The sequence below is a fragment of the Cornus florida genome, unplaced genomic scaffold (genome assembly GCF_030987335.1).
Source record: "Cornus florida cultivar Cherokee Brave unplaced genomic scaffold, ASM3098733v1 CherokeeBrave_3.0.0_Hap2_Chr07, whole genome shotgun sequence".
In the NCBI taxonomy this organism is placed as follows: Eukaryota; Viridiplantae; Streptophyta; class Magnoliopsida; order Cornales; family Cornaceae; genus Cornus; species Cornus florida.
Genome location: NW_026775577.1, coordinates 40,826,898 through 40,845,321, shown reverse-complemented (window position 1 = coordinate 40,845,321; position 18,424 = coordinate 40,826,898). Strand labels below are relative to the sequence as shown.

General features: G+C 37.0%; 2 protein-coding genes and 1 long non-coding RNA gene across 4 annotated transcripts; 1 reads left to right on the top strand and 2 right to left on the bottom strand.

Moving 5' to 3' along the window:
- Positions 1–2,635: 2,635 nt before the first annotated feature.
- On the bottom strand, positions 2,636–8,465 carry LOC132267089 (dolichol-phosphate mannose synthase subunit 3-like). Of its 2 annotated transcripts, XR_009468855.1 has the most exons (5): positions 7,975–8,465; positions 4,684–4,821; positions 4,485–4,592; positions 3,167–4,198; positions 2,636–3,025 (listed from the first exon to the last, which is right to left on the bottom strand). XR_009468855.1 is itself a non-coding variant. In XM_059768139.1 (4 exons), the coding sequence occupies exons 2-4, from the start codon at positions 4,783–4,785 to the stop codon at positions 4,139–4,141; spliced, it is 270 nt and encodes an 89-aa protein (XP_059624122.1). In that variant the 5' UTR covers positions 4,786–4,821; positions 7,975–8,465; the 3' UTR covers positions 2,636–4,138. The 2 variants fall into 2 exon arrangements, 1 of the variants encoding a protein (XP_059624122.1); XM_059768139.1 differs by having other exon boundaries at positions 2,636–4,198.
- A 1,627-nt stretch (positions 8,466–10,092) lies between these two features.
- LOC132267087 (UDP-glycosyltransferase 91A1-like) lies at positions 10,093–12,054 on the top strand. Its single transcript, XM_059768138.1, has one exon. The coding sequence runs from the start codon at positions 10,365–10,367 to the stop codon at positions 11,790–11,792; it is 1,428 nt and encodes a 475-aa protein (XP_059624121.1). The 5' UTR covers positions 10,093–10,364; the 3' UTR covers positions 11,793–12,054.
- A 2,633-nt stretch (positions 12,055–14,687) lies between these two features.
- Positions 14,688–15,320, bottom strand: LOC132267088 (uncharacterized). Its single transcript, XR_009468854.1, has 2 exons — positions 15,156–15,320; positions 14,688–15,060 (listed from the first exon to the last, which is right to left on the bottom strand). It is a non-coding gene; the product is annotated as an uncharacterized LOC132267088 (long non-coding RNA).
- Positions 15,321–18,424: the final 3,104 nt, after the last annotated feature.

Here is an 18,424-nt window from a genome sequence, read left to right as displayed (position 1 = left end):
GGAGAGAACAATAAAAAACATTTCAAGATTTCAGGAAAACATTTGGCCTCCTTAAGACTATAAAAATATTTTTTTTAAATTCTTACACGTCATGCCTACTTCATATTGAGTGCGGGCGAGAAATAAATTTCAAGATATCAATTTCGAAAGAACAATAAAAAACAAACATTGGAACTTGGTGGCTAAAAATTAACTAAAACCAATTGGATGTCTTTTTGAATGAAAAATCTTTATGATTAAACATGGAAGGGAGGGGTATTTGTTTATTGTCAAGTTCTCATCTCATATTTAACTATGAAGGAGAAGTGGAGAGAACATGTGATATTATAACTACACGAAAATAGTAGGGCTAACAACAATTTATTTAAAATATCATGAATTAACCATCACAATTCAAAAATATATCCACAAAAATTTAGAAACATATCCAAATTAGAGCCAGGAAAATGGTGACTTATAATTTTAAAGAGAGCTCGAATTGAAGAGAGAGAATAGAATGGAAAAATCAGGAAGTTGGTGGAAACGAAGAGTGTGAGGAATCGGGGAGAGAATCGAAGCTACTACAAAAATCACTTGTGTTAATTGGAAAGAAATGAATTCAAAAAATAAAATATTCACAAAAATTATGTTCATGAAATAATCACAAAAAATTAGAAGCCTACTCATGAAAATTCAGATTAGGGACTATGAGTCGATGACTTAAAATCTTATATTCAGAAAAAAGATCAGGGCATAAATATGTGCACGAAGAATGTAAAATCGAAGGAAAAAAGAGAGCACACCAGAATTGAAGACAAAGGAAGAATGGAAGAAGATGACAAAACTATTAGAGAGAGGGAATCATTATGAGCGAGAATCGAAGAGAGAGAGATTGTGCGATGCATAAGTATGTTAACCAGCGCGTTTTTCTTTTCTTAATTAAGAGTCCAAGTGATATAGCTACATAGGATTCGGATAAAACCCGTCCTTAACGGACGCTCTATCATTATTCTTTTTATATAAGGAACAATAAACCGACCCAGGATCTCCATTTTAATTTCTCGAATGATTTTTGAACTTTAAATGCTTACAACCATCCGGAAATCACATAAATTATTTAAGTGCGGGTCTCGTCTTCATTGAGAATCGAACTACCGAATTAAGAGTAGTATCTCCAAAGACCTTCGCCTATTCCGCGAGGAACGAAGTAAAAGGTCAGTTACTCCTCCCGTCCTCCAGAGTCTTTTGCACTGTATCACTTCACCCGGCTAGCCACCAAAACCTAATGATATATATATATACACACACACACCCACACACACACACACAAATAATTATAACATCAACTTTTTTCTCCAAACTATGTAACAATTATTATACCATACAAAACAAAAGGCAACAAGCTTCTTGTAAGAATGAGACGAAAAGCAAATCAAGAAAAATCATTTTATCACAACAAACTATGTTTGTTTGAGAATCTTAAAGTCACACACCATCAATTCAACTAGGATTAATGATTATTTACAGTTCATATATACACACACTAAGGATTCATTTACAGTTTGGTCAACATAAATTAGCTTCCGTATGTAACAATTCATAGTAAAAATTATAATAATACCCACCATTATAAATCACATGAATTTTCAGCATCACGGCTTTGGGAGGATCCAGTAGTTCCCAGCAGGCGATTGCTAGCTTGCGGTAGCTGCTCTGCTTTAACATCAGTGAAGCCTACGAGTCCCAGCAGGCGATTGCTAGCTCACAGTAGCTGCTCTGCTTTAACATCAGTGAAGCCTACGAGTCCCTCTTTAAGAAAATTACCATACCAACCATATCTAATAACGAAATGAGCTTCAAAAAAGTATTCGACCTAGTAGAGAGGTTCCACACAATCTAGTCGAGATATTCCACACAGAAGAAAACTATTCATAAGCTCAAACACGTACAACAACCAGTTACATTACAACACGTTGCTTCCTTGTTTTTCATATATTCCGAACACGAATACCCTAATAGAAGTCTAAAAAGAGAAACTTAAACTACTGGATTTTCATGGTAACAGATTTTTGAATTCCACAAGCCTTCTCAGCAGCCCTCAGATTTCTCCAGAGCTGCAAAAAAAGGCCAAGTTAGTTCAATAATAAATAAATTTAAATATAGAACTGATTTTTTCACCCGCGTACAACTGTGTGGTTTCTCTCCAGTGAATTTTCCACCACTATCATCCATCGACCAAAATCCATGTTATTCACATTAGTGTTAAAAATGAAACACAACTGCATGCTTAAATATTACAGAAATCACAATTGGTGAAATGACCTTGTTTTAATCTTCGGTATCAGTCCTGATCTTAAGAATCACATATAACAACTCAAGGTACAAAATAATTTTCCGTTCACCAAATGGCATCCATTTAAAAGTAGCCACTCATCCTTCCATATAAGAAAAGATGAAACAATTTTAGATCTTAATGGTGGACACTAGAAAATTCCCAGAAAAGAGCTCCTCCTCCTACTCCCCAACCCCACAAAAAATAAAATAATAAAGAAGAAAATATCCAAAGCAACATATATACATAGAGAGAGGGAGTAATGTTGTAGTTCAAGAGCTTCTCAATTAGGTCAACATGAGTCGTGAGCATTCGTCTATAGCAAAAAAAAAAAAAAATGTTTCATGGCAAGTAGATTCTTGTAAATTTATCTTACCAATATATGTGTGTGTAGAGAGAGAGATAATGGTGTACTATATACATGAGCAATAAAAAAATTAGATATAAAGTAACATAATCGCAAAGTTGGAATGGGCACTCAGACATCATCAAATGTATACATGAATTTCCATCTAGAAAACCATGCTTTAATTCATCAAATTATAGCAATTGACAGCCAATAAAGTGTATTCTTAAAGAATCTTGATGAACTGCAAGAAAATTAATGAAATATAAGTAAAAAGAAACTAAAAGAAAGCGAGTGAGTGTTTCTCACCCTTTGGTGTAATCCGCTTGAAGAAAATTAAGATATGTGTCCCATTTGTTTCCAATGACCTAAGAGAAACAAACATTTGAAGAACAACCTTACATATATAGAACAATTACAAAAAAATGTGTAATAAAAATGTTTCTCAGTCAATTGAAGAAACAAAGATCATCTGTCGGAGAACAAAAAGTTATAATACAGTGATGTACCTTTCCGAAAGTGAAGCAACGGACCGGTATGATCATCTTCGGTTGCCCTAGTCTTCGTTCCTCCTGTCTATTTTGCTTCTATTTATACGACAAATATATATTTGTGTATATGTTATATATATATATATATATATATATATATATAGGCCTGATTGGCATCATGACTATTGGAGCTCAATGGAATCAAGCCTTGGACTTGGACCACCATCATGACATAAGGTTGGCCTAAAAGTTCAACCGGCAAGTAACTTTTGGATCCAATGAAGTATAGGGGACAAAAAATGATCTTCATTAAATTTTTTTTTACAAAAATCCGAATTCTGAAGGAAAATGTTGCTCTTCAGGAACAATTTTCACATTGAGACATAAATTTTTGGACTAATTGTAAGGAAACCTCACTTCTAAATTTTTTAAGTAATTCCTTGACTTATTATTATATTTTAGCAAGAAAACTTTTGATGTTTTTTGAAAATGTTGTAAAGACCATCTTGCCGTCACAATGCTGTTAAATTAAGAATAAAAATTAAATCAGTTGACAAAAATGTATATGCATAATTGGATCCAATTTAAACCCGATTTGCATACATGGAATAAACCAACCTGGTTGCATACATAAAGTCTCGTTTTCATATAGATTGATGGCCACGGCAAATTCTCGTGATGTGAGTCATGAAACAATAACAAATAAAAAGAAAACTATAGTGCCTAACTGCTTATCAAAGCTAAAAACTATAAATTATCGATCTTTTGGTTATATGGAAACACTGCCAAAAAATCTATAAACAAGAATTCCATAGAAAACAATAAAGAATATAATGATAGGAAAAATTCTAACCACATCATTTGCCTTGACAATTTATATAAATTTCATTGATTGAATAAATGCTCAGTAACTTCAACTACTCCATCCGTCTCATAATAGATGGACACTTTGGGAACACTCACCTAAAAAAAAAACCTTTGCTAATCAGATCAATAAGAACCCACATCAACCCCTCCTTGCTTTAGAAATTCCTTGGCCTCAATAATGTCCTACAAAACAAAGCTATCAATTATGCATCCATAAATCATTCAACGAAATTAAATTATCATCAAATGAATGAGAATTCAACCACAATTATATACATAGAAAACTAAATTTTTTGATTTGACAGTATATATCACGGTGAAAATACAGGGATAGTAAGTAAATGATAATCTAGCCCAATTTGGTTGAGTTGGTGCAGTGGGTAAATGTCGGCAAATGCTCCATTTTTAGATCAGAATGAGCATGAAAACTTGCACATTGAGGTGAACAGAAAATGGTAAAGTGAAATACCTGCTGCAACAGCACTGCCTCGTGGGGACAAGTTGGAAATCGCATCAAACCAACTCCAACCATCAACAGGCCATAGCATCCTAATGACACAATAAAGTGAAGAGGAAGCTGGGAAAAAGAAGGTAACACCGGTAAGCTATAAAATAAGAAACAAATTGTAAATATATAAATGATGTAAAAGCTAGAGGAAGGAACTCACCAACCAAGCATGGCTATGCGAAATAATTGATGTCTGCAAGAGGCCAATCCAAAAGGCAGATATTGCCACCAGCAATGTCATAATCTTCACAATATGCTTCATTGGAGCAATGAAAAGATGCCTCCTCACTCTTCAATCCTGATTATTTTTAGAAAAAATGAAATCTTAGCAACATAAATTTAGCGATTGATCAAAAATAACTCAGATAGCCCCATGTGAACTCCCCCTTGCACCCCTGAGAATATTTAATGCAAAAATAATTATACTACAAAAGTGAAATGCCCCCTAAAAGATTACCATTCTCATGCATACAAGGGAAATGAGTACAAAAGTAAGTGAAAATCAAGAAAACATTGAAGTGTAGAAAAATATGTCCAGTATTTAGAACTAAATTTTTCCTTAATGTTTGTTCACATACTTCGAATTTACATCACAAGAATTTAAAAATGATTTATCTAAAGCATGCACTAAACAAGACCTCAAAGCACAAGCCTTAATTGCCAGTAAAACAACCACACAAAAATATGCAGCTTATGCACATGCATAAAGCACCAGATGCACAAACCCCCCACATGCTATTAACCAAACAAAAAAAACTTCCGATATTAATTAAATTTCAAATCATGAATAAGCATAAACACACTCAACTAATAAACCTAATCCCAAAAGCTTGGAGCAGCTATAATCATACATAACCAAACAAGGTAAATTCAGATAAGGGGTGGCCTAAATTACTAGTGCAGGGAGGGGTAAAACTGTAAAAGGACCGAACGTCACAATTCAATATGTAAGTATTCCTCTCAACACATGCATCCGCACACAGGACAATAAAAAAATTCTATCAGAAATATCCCACTGTTTCCAACTTCCAAGTTCTCAATGCTCAGTATTTATAGGCATTACAACACCCCAAAAAATATATATAATAATAATAGGAAAAAACGTGTTGTATCGAAAAAGTACAGTTTCTTCAGTCATATGATTCTTCATTTGAGGACATCAATTAAAGGGATAAACAAACAGTGTGTCCTCTGAAATATGTAGATTGATAAAAGTCTATGTGTTGCTTAAAAATCAATCAATATTAGTGCCATCAGAAGGGATATGTAGTTGAAATTTTCTCAAGGTTCCATTTTTGGAACAGCTGCTAAATGGAACTCAAAGCCCTTGCGCAATTCCCAAACATCATATGGCAGCTAACTCAAATCACCCAATTATAATTTGAACTCATATCACTAATTATTCTCTACAAGATCAATTAAAACCTATATGTTACCGACAGAGAACACTGTGAATACTAATACGTATTAAAAAGATGTTACAAATCAAATTTGATTTAACTTTTTAGAAAAGAATTTCAAAGACATCAAGTTGGCGAGGATCAATGTTATGATCATTTATATACTATAAAACAATCATTTGTATATTACAGAATTCCAAAAGAAACCTAACCATAAAGCACCAGATGCATAAGTCCTACATGCTATTAACCATGGATCTTTTCATAAATATTTGATCCATGAATTGAAGAATAGAAAATATCAACAAAAAAAAAATCTTCCGATATGAAGTAAATTTCAAATCGTGAATAATCAATCATACATACGCTCAACTAATAAGCCTAATCCCAACAACTTGGAGTGGATAATCATGCATAACCAAACAAGGTAAATTCAGTTAAGGTGTGGCCTAAATTACTACTGCAGGGAGGGTAAAAGGCCTGAAAGACAAAATTCGACATGTAAGTATTCCTCTCGATGAATGCATATGCACACAAGCCAATAAAATAAATAAAAAAATCTATCAGAAATATCCCACTGTTCGCAACTCTCAAGTTCTCAATGCTCAGTATTTACAGGGACAACGATGAGCCACAGACTTTAGGCGGTAAATTTGGTGTTCAAGCTCACATGGAGAGATGTACTGTGCTTTTAGGCATTACGAAATACGACCCACAGACTTTTTCCTTGGCAAGAAACTCACACCCATTTACCCGTAATGGGATTTAAACCCTCACCTTCCACTTTGACAGGTAGAGGAGATGTCATTGGACTACAGTCCTTGGTACGACTAACAGACTTGACTAGTGGACCAGCGGGACAAAACAGTCAACTAATTGACTAATTGAGATAAAACTTCTAGTATTCAAACATATAAAATTTTTAGGATTTTTATTATTATTTTCATGACAATAGATGCGGGACAAATTTGTCGACTAATTGAGATAACTTCTAGTATTCAAAATTATAAAAAATTTAGGATTTTAATTATTATAAATTATGTTGATTTTCCATTACAATAGGTACAATTCTGTAACATTTCTTGTCAGAGAATAAACAAATATATGTTAAAACCATGTAAGGCTCATTGTTTGCAACAACCGCCTCCTCAAAAAAGATTGTAATAATAAATTAGAATACCAAGATCTGTTTTATTATTTTGTTCATAATAAATGAGGTGATTCATCTCTAATAGTATTATTTTAGTCCACAGGCAAGTTGTGGATAGGCATCTGCTTCCCCTTCAATAAAGTTATATTAAACTACAGTTATTTATTTACATTTTACTTCTTATAGGAAGACTGAAGACACACACAGCCATGGCTGCTACTAAGACTCGAACGAGTAGTTTCTCACGCAATGTTTCTGATACACCTACATCTCAGATCCCTGGATTGAAGAATGAACCAAATGGCACAATCTTGACAGTAATTGAACAGGCAGTTGATGACATCTATTGCAATCTTCATTATTCAAATAATTCAAGTTCCTGAATGATAATGATTCAAGAGTGAAAGACTTCAAGTTACTGAATCATAATGATTCATCATTGATCATTCATCAGCAGATTCAGCACTCAAAAAATTGAAACAGAACAGAACACACATGCTTGGAAAATCAGAATGTAAAAAGAGTCTAACTACTAACTACTAAGGTAGTAGTACACTAGTACTAATTACTAAATACTAACTACTAAGCTAACTAGAAGAACCAATGGACTAGTGGTCTAACGGTTACGTCACGGGTTTGAGTTTTGGTAGAAAAATATGTGTTTGTGTTTGAGTTAACAACTAAGACAGTTAGACAGGTAAACAAAAAAAAACAGAAGATTCAGAACAGAAGCATAACAAAGAAAAATTTCCAATAGAAATCAGAATAGAAATTATAGAAGCAGAACAAGAACAGAAACAGAATAAAAAAAAAGTTTTGCCCAAATTAAACCCCAAATTTCAAATCATCATATTACTCCGAAAAAAAAAAAAAAAAAAAAAAAAGGAGTTAAAAAACATACCTTTGTTGAGTGATTTGAGAACTGAGAAGATCTGAGGAGTGAGGGCTTTGAAGTTCGAAGCCGTAGAAGACTTGAAGTGTGGAATGAAGTCTGGAACTGAATCAATTGATCGCGACACAGTCTTGCCGTAACTTTGTCAAGCTAGCAGGGGCATCTGTTTTTTTTTTTCTTTTTTTTCTTTTTTTTTTGACCCAGAACTCCCTGCGGCAGCCCTTCGGACCCACCCAAGGCACCAAATTGAAATACAACAGTAGCCTCACAACTACAACACTAGGTTAACGGAGGATAATAAGAAAGACGAGAAGGTTCGATCACTGACCTCCTGTGTGTGGCAGCTCTAGCATTGGCATCTGCTGTTGAAGACATTGACGCTCGTTTCAGAAAAACAAAGAAGCCTAACTCACGTGGCTTTGTTTTCTCCCCCAGGCTTTTTCATACTCTTTTGTCTCCTTTTGAGCCCATTGTCACGATCCGATTCCTAACGACGCCATGAGCATAGAAGATACGCATGCTAGTTGGCTAAGAACATTCATTGACTGGGAATGGTTCCAGGGAAGGGGCGTGCAGGACCACAGGATGGTACCTCTTCAGAGTTCAGGCAGGTCGACTCGGTTCAGTTCGAGGTGCTTGTCGCTAGTCTTGGACTTGACTATGAAGAAGGGAGTTGGCCATCCCTGCACAAACTGGTCGGGAGCTGGAGCCGTTCCCCTGACGAGGCCATGGCAGGCCGAAACCAGTCAGCATGTATCCTTGGGAGGGCAGGTCGTGGTGGCTGACCAGGGCGCTTGCGCGAGCTGAAGCAACGCCTTGGTGCAGCACGGGCCGTGCCGCTGCGCCAAATCTCTAGGCCCGTGACAAATGGTATCAGAGCAGGACTTGGGGAAAAGCACAAAGGTGTGCCCCCTTGTCGATCCGGGGGTCTTGAGAATGAAGACGGTGCACTAGAGCGTCGGTGGGCAATCAATGCTGTTGGAGGAGAGCCTCCATCTCCCCATGAAGATGCGTCCTTTAAGCCGGAGGGCCGCGCGCATCGGATGGCCGGAGGGCCGCGCGCACCAAAGTTCTTACAAGTTCAAGAGGCGTGCAAACCGTTGTGAAGGGCAGGTATCAAGTCAGCCGGAGGGCGCTTGTTTGCTCGGGGTGTCGCGGAGGCGGCATAACGTGGGGTTGCGTCCCGAAGAAGTGGGCGTCCCTTTAGCCCGAAACCCTATCATTGGGCGAGTGCAGCCAGGGGTTGTACAAGGAAGTGATGGTGGGCAGGCGAGCATACCACTTGGAGGAGACAGGCTTTGGAATGTTGGACGCAGCGGAGTCAGCGCCGCACTGCGACGAGGGCGTCGCAGGATTTGGGTGGGGGAGAATGTCACGATCCGATTCCTAACGACGCCATGAGCATAGAAGATACGCATGCTGGTTGGCTAAGAACATTCATTGACTGGGAATGGTTCCAGGGAAGGGGCGTGCAGGACCACAGGATGGTACCTCTTCAGAGTTCAGGCAGGTCGACTCGGTTCAGTTCGAGGTGCTTGTCGCTAGTCTTGGACTTGACTATGAAGAAGGGAGTTGGCCATCCCTGCACAAACTGGTCGGGAGTTGGAGCCGTTCCCCTGACGAGGCCATGGCAGGCCGAAACCAGTCAGCATGTATCCTTGGGAGGGCAGGTCGTGGTGGCTGACCAGGGCGCTTGCGCGAGCTGAAGCAACGCCTTGGTGCCGCACGGGCCGTGCCGCTGCGCCAAATCTCTAGGCCCGTGACAAATGACCACGACCTGCCCTCCCAAGGATACATGCTGACTGGTTTCGGCCTGCCATGGCCTCGTCAGGGGAACGGCTCCAGCTCCCGACCAGGGCGCTTGCGCGAGCTGAAGCAACGCCTTGGTGCCGCACGGGCCGTGCCGCTGCGCCAAATCTCTAGGCCCGTGACACCATGCCCATGTGACATTTCCTATTAAAAAACAAAGAAGCCCATGCCCATGTGCCCATGTGACAAATTATCCACGAATTGCTCACGGATCCATTTATGGATAGGTTTGGTTTTTTTAATACTTAATATGTTAACCGAATGGGTAGGATTATTAAATTTTTAAACCATTACCAAAATACGAGACTTAAAAATCAAATCGAACCAACGAATTAGATTCACGAATTTATTATTTGTACACCTTTAAAAAAAATTGTACTCTCCCTCGGCCTCTCCTCTGAAAAGCTTGATGCCAGCGACTCAAAACACAATTAACCCTGCAACTTTGACTCAAAACAATTGCATTAAAAGATGACGTTCTTTATAATAGCATAATTAGGGTTTACACGCTTGATCATCTTCGTCTATATATATTTATATTATATATAGACCTAGCTCCAAGTTCTAGTCCATATATACCTTCTTCAACCATGGCCGAAACTGGTAAGCAGCTGCACATAGTTATGTTCCCATGGTTAGCCTTCGGTCACATGCTTCCCTTCCTCGAGCTCTCAAAGCTCATAGCCCAAAAGGGTCACAAAATCTCCTTTGTATCCACTCCCCGAAACATCGATCGCTTCCCAAAACTTCCTCCAGACTTAGCTCATCTCATCAAATTTGTAAAACTTCCCCTACCCCAGGTCCAAAACCTCCCCGAAAATGCAGAGTCCACCTCCGACCTACCTTACCACAAGGTCAAGTACCTCAAGATGGCCTATGATCTCCTCCAACAACCCATGAACAGTTTTCTAGAAGCTTCTGCTCCTGATTGCGTTATCTATGACTTTATAGCATATTGGTTAGGTCCAATTGCTGCTAAGCTCAATATTTTAAGTTGTTTGTTTTGTGTTTTCATTGCGTCTGCTTTAGGCTATGCCGGACCAGCTTCAGTTTTGATGGACCCTCAGAACGAATATCGGACGAAGCCGGAGGAATTCACCGTCCCACCCAACTGGTTTCCGTTCAAATCAACGGTTGCATTTAGACTCTTCGAGATTTTGCGAATTTTTGACGAGGTGGAAGCACTGGTTGATAATGTTCCGGCTGTGTATCGCTTGGGAGCGGGCATTGATGGGTGTGATGTGATAACTATGAGAAGCTGTTATGAGTTTGAACCGGAATGGTTGACACTTCTCGGAGATATTCACCGGCCAAAGCCGGTTATACCGGTGGGTCAACTACCTCCGGTAGCGTATCATGACGACGAGGAGGACGATGCATGGAGGGAAATGAAAGCGTGGCTTAATAAGCAGAGTAAAGGGTCAGTGGTTTATGTTGCATTTGGGAGCGAGGCGAAACCGAGTCAAGCTGAACTCACTGAGATAGCTCTAGGGCTAGAGCTATCCGAGTTACCGTTCTTTTGGGCTCTAAGGAAGCAGCGTGGGATGGCCGACACGGAGGTGATTGAGTTGCCCGAAGGGTTTGAGGAGAGAACCAGAGGACGTGGATTGGTGAGGACGAGTTGGGTGCCTCAACTCAAGATACTGAGTCATGACTCGGTGGGAGGGTTCTTGACTCACTCGGGTTGGAGTTCCGTGGTGGAGGCAATACAGTTTGCGAGAGCCCTTATACTGCTGACGTGTTTGGCGGATCAAGGGTTGAATGCTAGGGTTTTGGAAGAGAAGAAGATGGGTTACTCCATACCGCGAGACGAGCGAGACGGGTCGTTTACGAGTGACTCAGTGGCTGAGTCACTGAGGTTGGTGATGGTAGAGGAGGGAGGGAAGATATACAGGGACAAGGTCAAGGAGATGAGAGGATTGTTTGGCGACAGGGATAAACAAGACAAGTACGTGGATAATTTGTTGGCTCACTTTCAAAGTCACAGAAAAGGTGGACTCAAGAAGGAAATTAAGTGATGTCAATATTTATTTATTTATTTATTAATTATTTTTTTTTTTTAAAGTTAAGGCAATTTAACACTCTACCTCCTAAGGTTTAAACTCCTGATCTCGTTGTAAAAAAAAAAAGTGATACCGCTGAGCCAATTAATCTAACTAATGTCAATATGAGTAGTAATACAAGGGAGTTATATATTTGGACAAATTAATACGTTAGGTGAGTTGAAATTAATGTAATGGTATATTAATGATTGAATTTTGGATTCTTTTGTTGTGGTAACATTACTTTGCTATATATATACTATATATTGTTGGACTGTAATATAGTATAGAATAAAATTTTATGATCCTCATGTACACACAACCGCACTAAACAAGAAAGAGGACAAAAGTAAGATAAAGCCATATTTTTATCTATATTTTTTTACACTAGAAAACAAAGGATTGAACCTTGGAAACTACTACCTGACCTACTTGGCTTGGTTGCGCATAAAACAGATTTAGTAACTTTGTGCGTGTGTGTGTGCGCGCGCATGCTTGCAACTCTTAACTGCAAGTCTTGCTTCTCCTCCTCTGTTTTCCTTTTGAGCTGTGTGGGCCGGTCAAGGTGGGCGCGTCTTTCACTTTCATATTAACAACAACAACAAAGTTTTTGGTTCTGGCAATAATACAGAGAGCACGAAAAGGATGTGTTATTTCTGTTAACCCTTAACAATAATATGTAAATCTCTCCACGTATTTCCAAGACAATGTCCAAAAAAGTATAGTTTAGTCATGTTAGTCGTTTGGTAATATAATTTTATTAAATATAATTTTTTTTAAGGTTTATTATTAGTGTTATTGTAGTTTACTATAAATTGTGTAGGGTAATGATATCTTATCAATTTCCTATGTCAATTAAAAAGGGACGGAAGGATATTACAAAGTCTCCTTCGGGTTAGATCAAAACTTGATGAATATTTTGGTTTTAATTTTCAATTATACCCCAAATTACTTTTTGGACTCTGATACATGTGGTTTGACCTATTTAACCTCATTTTTTTAAAAATACAATTTAATGAAAAATATCTATAAATTTAAATGACAAAAATACCCCTATTATATATATATATATATATATATATAATTAAAAAAAAAAAAGCACCAAATCATGACTCTACTCTCTCTCTCTCTCTCTTGGTTTTTTTTTTTTTTTTTGGCTTGAGAAGTCATGCTCTGTAATGAATATAAATATGTATGTATATATGTATGGCCATGCATGCTCGCAACACCTAACTGCAAGTCTTGTTTCTCCTTCTCTGTTTTCTTTTTGAGCCGTGGGTCAAAGTTGTATGTATGGCGATGCAAACTTGCAACACTTGACTGCAAGTCTTGTTTCTCCTTCTCTGTTCTCTTTTTAGCTGTGGGTCAAAGTGAGCGCCTCTTTCACTTTCATATCAACAACCAAGTTATTGGTTTCGGCAATAAAACAGAGAGCACGAAAAGGATGTGGCGTCTCTGTTAACCCTCGTAGCATCTTAACGGTTGTGTATATATATATATATATATATATATTGTGTAAATTTGATTTGTCACAATATATTTATACAAAAATTTTGTACTACTATCTTTAACTCCAGCCATTATTTTATATTTTTTATGTAAAAATATATGTGCCAGTAACAATCAATTACGTGTCATGCAATGATTTCACATTTCTTTTACAAACTTACTTAATATAAAGTTGATTCCTTAATGGAATTTGAAAGGGGGAGAAAAATGAAAGATGCTAATGTGGGTTGTGTAAAATACACAACAATTTTATACATTAATGACATGACAATGTATATCTTAACATATTATTACAGATAAAAAAATAAAAAATTACGCATTATCAACAAGCTTAAGCTTAACACAAGGTCATGTCTACGGGTGAAAGTTTAAGCTTTACCCGATTTATGTGAAGGATATATTTTGATTTTAATTATCAATTACACTTTGAATTACTTTTTGAACTTTGACGTACGTAGATTGACCCATTAATCTTTATTTTTTTAATATAATTTAATAAAATATCTATAAATTTAAATGACAAAAATATCTCAATTTAATATACAAAACCCACGACACCGAATCATGACTCTCTCCTCTCTCTCTATCTTGCTTTGTTTTTGGCTTGGGAAGTCATGCTCGGTAAGACTGTAATGGAGAGAGATTTTACCACCGTCTCTGTGGTTTTGCTAGTTTGTCTCTTTAGTAGTAACAAATGAGAGTAGTTTTGCTGAGTTCATTTTTTTCTAATGATGAGACAATTGTGTGTATATATATATATATATATATATATCAAGGTTATCAAAATTGCAACCTAAGATCATAGAATAGCACGATTTTACAATTCGAAGAACTCAAAACAAGTCAACTCGTTAATAAATCGTTCCTAAACTGAATAGAATCGTATCAGAATCACTGCTATAAATCTTTGTTGGGCATCTTGTTCTTAAGGCTTGGTTCACTTTATTGATAGTTGGGGTTTTTAAATAAGAAAGGCCCACATACTTGAGGCCCAAAAAATGGATATAAAAATGAGAATGGGCCTAATTTCTCATTCCATGCCACAGTCGCAATCCAACCTTTTAACAAAAAAAACAAAGGCAGATGTTTAGACCTGTCAACGGATCAGATTTGGACCGGATCATGGTCAATCCGATCTGAATCCGATAAGCATAATGAGTGATCCGATCCGGTCCAATAATCCGACGGATTTTTACTTAGTCAATCCGTATCCGATTTGTTTAATTATCGGATATCCGATCCGATAATGTAACCGCACAGTTGCACAAATCAACAAACAATTTTCTTGTAATTTAATGTCCCAAAATGAATGAAAGGCGAGATCATGGAAAGAGAGAATCAACAATCATTTCTATTCCAGTATTAATCAATATGAATCCTAATACTTAGTATTGATGAGCTTAAATTATGTCTGTGTCCACCAAGCATGCTTTATATAAAAATAAAAAATAAAAAATAAAAAAAGTACTGGCCAATTCAGATTTCAGAATTCTACAACAGAGGATATATAATTTCAGACCATTAACACTTAACATAACGTTTAATAGGTTCTTCATAAACTATGAAGAGACCCAAAGGAAGGAATCAAACTGGAAAAACTCCAAAAATGACAAAGAAATAAGGAAAAATACTTGGACCTGAATTGAATCATGAACTCCCAATCTTGGTTGGCCTTTCACCCCTAGCCACAAGTCATCCCCATATCAGTGACGGTCAAGTTATAATCTTCAGTTTACTTTTAAAAAAAAAAAAAAAAAAAAAAAAACCTATCATGCCAATATGAAGAGGAGAGAAGTGAGATCGGATGAGAAAGAAAGGAAGAACACTAACCTAAGAGGAGTAATATTTTGCAGCGGTCGCCGATCGATTGGTTTCTGATTGTGTTGCAGCTCTGCTACGTGGGACTGTGGGAGTGTTTGGGGAAATGGCTGTTTTGCAGCAAGGGTGAGAGAACATATATGAGATAATGTTGTTGTGAGTTAGGGTTTAGATTGACTAAAGAAGGAATGGGCTTGGAGATAATAAGTGAGTTTGGGAATAAGAAGTGGGCTTAGAGATGGGTTTGGGCTGGACTCATATACATATATATATATGGGCTTGGAGATGGGTTTGGGTTGGACTCTTATATATATATATATATATATATATAATTTTAATTCGGATTGGATTATTATCGGATCGGATCGGTAAAATCCATATCTAATTTGTTAAGCAAACGGGTTATCGGACTTGGATCATAAACGGGTTATCGGATTTTTTGTTCAATCCATATCCGACTAATCGGATCGGATTCGGATCAGAATCCAATCCATTGACAAGTCTACAGATGCCCCTACTATCTCCTTACATTGGTTACCCGATAGCGACGATTACATCATATCTGCTTCTCTAAGAGGGAAAATATTACTTGTAAAGTAGTAACTTTTGAAAAAAAAATTTTCAAACACAAATTCTTCTACTACCAAGTCAATGAAAGGGTGTATTAAAATTAAATTGAAATAAAATAGCAATGATAATTGAACTAACATGACTTCAAGCTAAGAATGATAACTAAGAAGTGGATGTTCAATATAAGTTAGTAGTGATTAACGAGAAAATTGTACTTAATCTAAACTAGTAGTATAACTAAGGACTCACTTTTAATTAGTAGTGATAGCTGAGAAGTGAGTGCTCACTCTGTGGTGATTGTATCCAAAGCTTAAATAATAAGAGAATTATTTGCTAAAATGATTAAGTTATGTGATGTGTGACACATGGAAGGTTAGGACATGTTAATATGGCTGACTTAACATAAACCTAAACATAGATATCTCAATTCATAAATACGAGAGATATAGAAGTAAATATTAATTAGAGCCCATTATAATTAATATCTCGAGTATTAATTTACAGTAACATCTATAACTTGTTAACAAGCTAAAGATAAAGTGAATACATATGAACTAGATACTGTTATACATGTTTGCTGAGAAACAAATATATAGAACCTTGGAAAGATTGATAAGGTTAAGTATTTAGTATATGGTATTTCAAGAGTTAGAAAACCATGATAAATACATCATAAATAAAATCTCAAGATTATCTCAATGTTGTGGGAGGATATTGTCCATAGATGAAATTTGCTACGAGTTACCTTATCAGATAAGAAATACTTATAAATGTGGAAGTTCTTAATCCTAAGAGATTTTGATATGACAAAAAATCATTTATAATATTGGTTATAACAACAGTGTATCTTGTTTCTTGTGAAAAAAATATTTAATGGGACAAGTTCATTGTTCTAGATTAAGAGTTAAGTGTGCAAGCTTATAAGTCCTTAAATGGATTAAAGCTAGTACCGAGACAATAACATAAATGTGATGCGTAAGTCATTGTATGACCTAAAAAATTAATGATATACTAATTAGTATATTTAATATGAAAGATTTAACGTTGTTGAGGCTGAAATTCGCGCAGTCCGATACGATACCGTTTTCCTGCAAGGAAGAGAGGAGAAGATCGATGAACCTTGATGGCACCGGTGTGGTGCCTGCCAAGAGCTCTTTGACGATCAAATTAGTCACGGAGGTCTAAAAAGAAGGCAGGGATTAATAATAGTTTTTACATCGTACCTTCTTTAATGGCTTGGTGCTCTATTTATGGCTGTCGATTGGAATCAAAATCGTTCCGCCGATGTCGATGCTTGATCTTATCTTCCGCTTGTGCGAAATCATATGAGATTTGTTGCAAGATTTGTCGGGGATATGATTTAATCCTTTTGACCTCCTCCAGTTATAATAGGATTATTCTTACCTGTTGAACCACGTTAGATTTCATTATCCTTGATAATGAAATCTAATCAATCTTATCGAGGGTAAGGTAGGTTTATATTTTTCCCTATCAGTTGTCCCCCATTCCCAAGCTTGCACATCTAGCTTTGGGAATGTAATATATATATATATATATATATATATTTAATACCCCTTTGAACAGTACCCGCGGGCACTATTCACGTGAATAGTAACTCAGGATTTTTTTTTGGCACCCGAGGGTACTGTTCATGAATGTTTTTTTTTTTTTGGCACCCGAGGGAACAGTACTCTTCCTTTGATAAGAGAATAAATTGTATGAATTTCACTCATTTAATAAGGGAATTGAACTTTACGAGTTTTACTCAGCTCACCTCTTTAATAAAGGATTTTTATTTATTATCCCTTATTGTAAGGGGATATTAATTACGGGATTCATCCAACCCAAGTCCTTGTAGTACAGGACATTCATTTATTATCCCTTATATTACAGGAATATGGATTACGGGATTCATTTAGCCCGGGTCCTGATAATACATGATACTTATCCCCTATAGTCCGGGGATATGGATGACGGGATTCATTCAACCCGGGTCCTTATAATACAGGACACTCATTTACTATTCCCTTATAGTACGGGGATACGGATTACGGGATTCACTCAGCCCGGGTCCTTGTAATACATGACACTCATTTACTATTCCTTATAGTACGGGGATACGGATTACGGGATTCACTCAGCTCGGGTCCTTGTAATATAGGACACTCATTTACTATCCCTTATAGTACGGGGATACTGATTACGGGATTCACTCAGCCCGGGTCCTTGTAATACAGGACACTCATTTACTATCCCTTATAGTACAGGGATACTGCACGTATAAACTAAAAGGAATTTTATTAAAGACCATCATTGCCTCAAGGCTTATTAAAAACAAAATATTACGTGATGAAGCTACTCTCTATTTAAAATGATTAACTAAGATGCCCCCAATTTTTATTGTGAATGACTTAATAAGGCTAATTCCAGCCGTGAGACAATTTCTAGTCGGTATACTCATCTGAGTCCTTCTCATGATATGTGCTGTCGCTCTGGCTGAAGAACGATTTCTTATATTTGGTATTATTTTCATCCTTGGCGAGAGGGGCTGGCCTCTTCTTATCCTCTCCTTCCTTCCGTGCACTCATGGTGTCTTCAGCGTTGATGTGTTTTTGTGCTCTGACCAGCAACTCTATCATGCTGGTGGGAGGTTCTTTTGATAAGGAGAACAAGAATCTGGAGGTTTGGAGTCCTCCTATAAAAGCGGTCAA